Here is a 6,490-nt window from a genome sequence, read left to right as displayed (position 1 = left end):
ATCATTGCAACTCCACGATGTGAGATCTTGCATGGAGCCCCAAGCCGAGGGAGATTGACAGTTCTTTTGTGTTTCTTCCATTTGCGAACAATCGCACCAACTGTTGTCACCTTCTCACCAAGCTGCTTGGCGATGGTCTTGTAGCCCATTCCAGCCTTGTGTAGGTCTACAATCTTGTCTCTGACATCCTTGGAGAGCTCTTTGGTCTTGGCCATGGTGGAGAGTTTGGAATCTGATTGATTGATTGCTTCTGTTGACAGGTGTCTTTTATATAGGTAACAAACTGAGATTAGGAGCAGTCCCTTTAAGAGTGTGCTCCTAATCTCAGCTCGTTACCTGTATAAAAGACACCTGGGAGCCAGAAATCTTTCTGATTGAGAGGGGGTCAAATACTTATTTCCCTCATTAAAATGCAAATCAATTTATAACATTTTTGACATGCGTTTTTCTGGATTTTTTTGTGTTTATTCTGTCTCTCACTGTTCAAATAAACCTACCATTAAAATTATAGACTGATCATTTCTTTGTCAGTGGGCAAACGTACAAAATCAGCAGGGGATCAAATACTTTTTTCCCTCACAGTAGTTTATGTATTTTCAAAAGAGGGAATTGAACCATGGTTGTCATCTTGGTCAAGTATTGAATTTGATATTCAGATTGTTTGTTTTGTCTATTTTGTTTGGTTACTTCACTTATCTTCACTTTATGGCTGTGTTTTGAGGTTATACATTCCCTTCCCCCTTTACATATGTTTGTGATAGTGTCTCTTATTCCCTTCCCATGTATTAAGTATAGACCAAGGCCTTGGAGTGCCTTGAACACTTATTCTACTGTAAAAGATTTCATGCAAACGTCAATTATTATGCCTCATAACACAGTTCCAATACATTTATTTTTCCATAACAGAAACCCACCCTCTTAACTATTCACAATCTTCAAATAATCTGTGTATGCAACAGCCAACGTTGTTGCTAAGAGTTTAATTGCCTAAGAAGTGTAGGTTAAAATGTTCACAATTTATACTTTAAACAGCTGCCAAGAATATACCAACGTTAGTTATGACAGTCACCACAGGAGGTTGGTGGCACCTTAATTGGGGAGTACGGCCAAGTGGTAGTGGCTGGAGTGGAATTAGTGAAATGGTATGAAATACTGTACATCAAACATATGGTTTCCATGTGTTTAATGCCATTCCATTTGCTTAGTTTCAGCCATTATTATGAGCCGCCCTCTCTTCAGCAGCCTCCACTGACAGTCACTGCTCTGTAATGCTCATGTTAGATTTAGCTCATTACTTCAATGTTAGCTGTTACTCAAATTCAGAACATTTCCTTTACCAATAAAATGTATATCTTCATCCAAATGAAATTATTTTGTCGGCCTTACTCTCACAGATTTTGATTTAGGCAAGTGCGGCATGCTGTGCTGTGACGTGTGCATCTGTAATCCTAGAAGAGGCTGACTTCTATTAAAGAAAAAGCCTGTCTCTGACAAATATGACCCCCCTTTTTCCCCCCTGAAACCCATTTTCCCTCAGAGCGCACACTATATCCTAGAAAAGTACAGAACTTTCTGGAACAATTACAACTATAAATCATAGGAAAATGTTACAAGGACAATAACAGAGGGCAGACTTCCCCTTTGGCGTGAGTTGTGCTGTTGACTTCATCCCGGGGAATGTACTGCAGGCCCAGGCCCAGGCTCACAGTGCTGCCGAGTCCTTCACACACATGTGAATGGTCAAACACCTGCTTGCCTTGGCAAACACAACAGCCAAATCCATCTAAGACAGGAAAATATTTTATGAACTAAACTTTGTGGTTAGAAAATACCTTTTGAATTCCTCCCCCCAGTTGAAATGGAATATTTCGTAATGATTATGAGGACTTGAGATGGTTCGCTTGTTTTGTGTTTTTCTGTGATGTTCTTGTCATATTTGGTTGTATTAGTTTGATTTGAGATGTGTTCAGATGTGTAATAAATTGTTATTTTTCAGTTGCGGCATATTAAATGATTTTATGACTGACGATATATAAATATTGATTATGTTTGATTGGTATGCCTAAAATGTTTTATTTGTAACTGCTTTTCCACATTTTGTCAAGTGAGATAGTAATAGAAGAAGAATCCTTGTACATTTTAATGATGTTGAAATCATTTATTCACTTGGCAGTCATCCTAACCCAGTGTAATGCAATGACATTGTTTTACAATAAATATAATATTGAAATAAAAGTGTACATTTCACATTGAGAGTACAATGACAATGTAATTACCAGTGCCATGGCTGGATAAAAAGTGACTTGGGTGGTTATTGTGCCGTAGAGACACTATACAGACTTGTGGGAACGTGTGTATGTATTGAGAAGAAGGTGTGTGAAGGGGGCTCACAGGTTGCATCTAGTCTTAAGTATCCTCTCCTAGGGCTATGATTACACAGGCAGCCAAATTCTGATCTTTCTTTTCACAAATTGCTCTTTTGACCAATCAGATCAGCTCTGAAAAATAGCTGATATGAAAAGATCTGATGTGATTGGTCAAAAGACCAATTAGAAGGGAAAATATCCGAATTGGGCTGCCTGTGTAAACGCAGCCCTAGTCTCTCCCCTTCATCTGGACTGGTGTGTGAACAGGTTAGGTGTATAGGAGAGAAGGAAAGGACATAAGGAGAGTAAGCCACTTTAGACTGTTAATGCATCAGAGTTCAAAATAAGATGGTTTCACTCAATTGTACTGAAATTCTGTCCTAAGAACTCAAGAGAGTAGTTAGAATTTGATTCTCTTGGAGTGCCTTTGATGGAGGAAGTGGAAAAGATGACTGGGCGGAGCTGTCCATTTAGTGGCCTGCCATTGGTGTACACACTAATCGAAAGATCAAAGGGCATGGTGTGTCAGCATGCTGGTGCCATCTCCATGGAAACACTGTTGTCGGCCATTCTTTGCCTAAGGTGGTTGGCAAAGTCCACCTGCGTCTGAGAGAGTACTTTGTTTATGATGGTCTTTGGGATCCAGCCCTGTGAGAGAGCGAGACAGGGTGAAACAGGAAGAGAGAACATGATAAGAAACAACAATTAAGTGTCCTCAATGCAACCATCATCAACCACAACCTTAGGCATTGATCAGTAGCATCTGATTATAACAACACACTTAACAGAAATCTCTCATTATGATTAAAGGCCAAACAATATATATGGGTCCATTAGTTCCAGAAAGGATCTTCTGATCTGCTTGACCCTAACCAGTTAGGCTTCAGGACGAGTCACTAAACCGAGACTGCTCTTCTCTGTGTCACGGAGGCTCTCCACACTGCCAAAGCTTTCTCTCTCCTCTGTTCTCACCCTCCTAGATTATCAGTTGCCTTCAACACCGTGAACCATCAGATCCTCCTCTCCACCCTCTCAGGGCTGGTCGTCTCTGCACATTCTAATATTGCATCTTACCTGACAGGCCTCTCCTACCAGGTGACATGGAGAGGATCTGTGTCTGTGTCACTACTGGTGTCCCCCAGGGCTCGGTTCTAGGCCCTCTTCTCTCTATACACCAAGTCACTAGGCTACGTCATATACTCACATGGACTCTCCTGTCATTGCTATGCACTTAACTACTTTTCTCCTTCCCCCCTTCTGACACCCAGGTGGCGACACACATCTCTGCATGCCTGGCAGATATCTCAACTTGTCAGCCCACCACCTCAAGCTCAACCTCGACAAGACGGAACTGCTCTTCCTCCCAGGGAAGGCCTGCCCGCTCAAAGACCTCTCTATCACAGTTGATCACTCCACAGTATCGCCCTCCCAGAGTGCAAAGAACCTTGGTGTGACCCTGGACAATACCCTGTCATTCTCTGCAAATATCAAAGCAGTGACCCGCTCCTGCAGGTGCATGCTCTACAACATCCGTAGAGTACGACCCTACCTCACACAGGAAGTGACGGAGTTCATAATCCAGGCACATGTCCTCTCCCTTCTGGACTACTGCAACTCGCTGTTGCCTGGGCTCCCCGCTTGTGCCATCAAACCCCTGCAACTTATCCAGAACACTGCAGCCCGCCTGGTTTTCAATCATCCCAAATTCTCTCATGTCACCACGCCTCTCCTCACACTCCACTAGCTTCCAGTCGAAGCTTGCATCCACTACAAGACCATGGTGCTTACCTACAGAACTGCAAGAGGAACTGCCCCTCCCTCCCTTCAGGATATGCTTAAACCCTACACCCCAACCCGAGGACTCCGTTCTGCCACTTGGCCCTCCCACCCCTACAAGAGGGCTGCTCCCCCCCCCCCCCCCCAGCACTCGCACGCTACTCTACATTATTGATGAAAATGTGACTTTCTATGCCTGGGATATGTGGTTGTCCCACCTAGCTATCTTAAGATGAATGCGCTAACTGTAAGTCACTCTGGATAAGAGCATCTGCTAAATTACAAAAATGTCAAATGTAAAAAAAAATATTATGAAAATGCTTTTTGCAGAGGGTGTCAAACCAGATAGCTACAGTTGTATCTGTCTGACCCTAGTGATAAGATGCAAGTTAATGGCCTCCATACCTTTAAATCTATGCTTAACAACCAGGTGAACTTGGTCTTGTTGGGGTCATCGGCACTGGGCCGCATCACTATGCATGTTGGTCCGTTCTCTGCCCTGAAAAAGTCAACAATACAGTGTAGAACATTCATGTTAGCATATGTTGGAGTCCAACACAATATTCAAATAATTGTTTTATATGGTGTATTGTTAGTGACTTATAGCCTCCATCTATCCATCCATCCCTTGAGTCTAAATTAGCCTACCTAACAACTCCCCTCTGTTCGGGCATGGTGGGGTGCTGAGTGGACATGCCGGCAAGGAAGCACGTGGACCCCCGGCGCTTGGCACAGCGAACACTAACGAAGTCCCGCGGCCCCACCACGTTACCAGGCGTGGGTCCCGACACCTCGTGGGTCACCATGGTCTCCTGACCTATCTTCTGGAGGATCTAAAGGGGGGAGGAGAGGAAGAAAAAGGGAGGAAGAGAAAGAGAGAAAGACAGAGAGAAAAGGAGAGGAGAGTCAAAAACCTCTGTATATTCTTCAATGCGAGAATGCACATTGGGACTCTTACATTGAACAAAACAACCCAGAGTATGCGACTTCTAGTCAATCCATGCAATCTGTGTACACATGAGCCAATTCCTCTTAATGTTTTGTATTGTTGTTGCGTTATATATGCGATTTAGCAGAACCTTTCATCCAAAGCGACTTACAGTGCCTTGTTTATAAAGTTGATTGTCCCACCTTGACCTCTTTGACGTTAGGGTTCCAATCTCCCATCTGCTCCATGTTGCCCACCAGCTCCATATAGAGGTTATCAGAGCGCTGGTCCAACAGCACCTCCAGCTTAAACACCTTCCCCACGTCAGGTAACACCTTACTCAGCACCTTGTCTCCATTCGCCTGGGATCATGGGACCAGATAATTAAAACTCATAGAACTGCAAGAATAAACAACAACCTTTTATATTGCAATTCCAAAAAGATAAACGTCTGTAATTACTACATTGAATAGGTGAAGAAGGGAATTTCAGTATGCCAGCCCTCCTGTCTTTGGCACTATATCTCTATACTCACAGCAATGATCTCAGTGGTCCATCCATCCTGATCGCCGAGGATGCTGATAGACTTCTGCAGTGCCTCCTCTCCCTGCTTCACATATGACACCTCCGCCTCATTGTAGCCCTGCTCCTCCTCGATCCGCGAGCCTGGAGCACAGCACAGACAGAAAACAACATTATAAGTAGAGTTAGAATAGACTTTCATTTTGGGTATTTGTGAATGAAAGAAAGAAAAACAAGTAAGAAGTGGGTTCTGAGTGGAGGGTGTGGACTTACTGAGCAGTGAGCTCCTGCGGCGGACATGGCTGATCCAGCTGCTAGGGTTGGGGCCTGCTAGCATGTTCAACTCATGGTGAATGGCCACCATCGCATTCTTCCTCAAACCTGGGACAAGGAGAATGGGAGAAAAAGTAGATAAGAACAGTGTTATAAAAAGCAGTAGAGGAATCTACAATACATTCAATTGTTAGTACAAAAGTCAGTACAATTTGAAAATAGTACCATCATTTAAAAAAAATATTATTGTTAAACCAAATCATGAAATATATTTTTTGTTAGCTAACGATCCACAACTGAAAATTACAGTTTCAGACCTATGAAACACTAGAGAATCATTCACAAACTGTCTCTCACTAACCTGTCATGTTCCTCATATGTCTGTAGGAGATGCCAGCGCACAGTTTGAAAGTTGCAGGCAACATTTTGTATCAATTTAGTGTTTAGTTTCTGAGTGAAATAGATATTGCTAAAATATAATAGATATAAAGGAGAGGACCCGTTTAGATTGTCGATTTTGTTCTTGGTGTCTCAAAGAGAGAAATAGAGAATCCTGTAACTGTAAAACAGAGAGGACCAGTATGGTTGTGTTGTTGAGAGGATTTTAGATTCTGTCTGTGGGAGT

At 42.9% G+C, this 6,490-nt stretch overlaps 1 protein-coding gene across 1 annotated transcript; it reads right to left on the bottom strand.

The window, feature by feature from the left end:
- Positions 1 to 2,130: 2,130 nt before the first annotated feature.
- star (steroidogenic acute regulatory protein) lies at positions 2,131 to 6,490 on the bottom strand. The gene is made up of 7 exons (XM_014171084.3): positions 6,227 to 6,490; positions 5,866 to 5,973; positions 5,606 to 5,736; positions 5,274 to 5,432; positions 4,791 to 4,975; positions 4,548 to 4,641; positions 2,131 to 3,014 (listed from the first exon to the last, which is right to left on the bottom strand). Exons 1-7 carry the CDS (start codon positions 6,288 to 6,290, stop codon positions 2,892 to 2,894), a joined length of 864 nt encoding a protein of 287 aa, XP_014026559.1. The 5' UTR covers positions 6,291 to 6,490; the 3' UTR covers positions 2,131 to 2,891.

This window comes from Salmo salar, chromosome 24 (assembly GCF_965601325.2).
Source record: "Salmo salar chromosome 24, fSalSal1, whole genome shotgun sequence".
In the NCBI taxonomy this organism is placed as follows: domain Eukaryota; kingdom Metazoa; phylum Chordata; class Actinopteri; order Salmoniformes; family Salmonidae; genus Salmo; species Salmo salar.
Note: the sequence above shows the minus strand (reverse complement) of the source record. Positions and strands in the feature narration are given on the sequence as shown.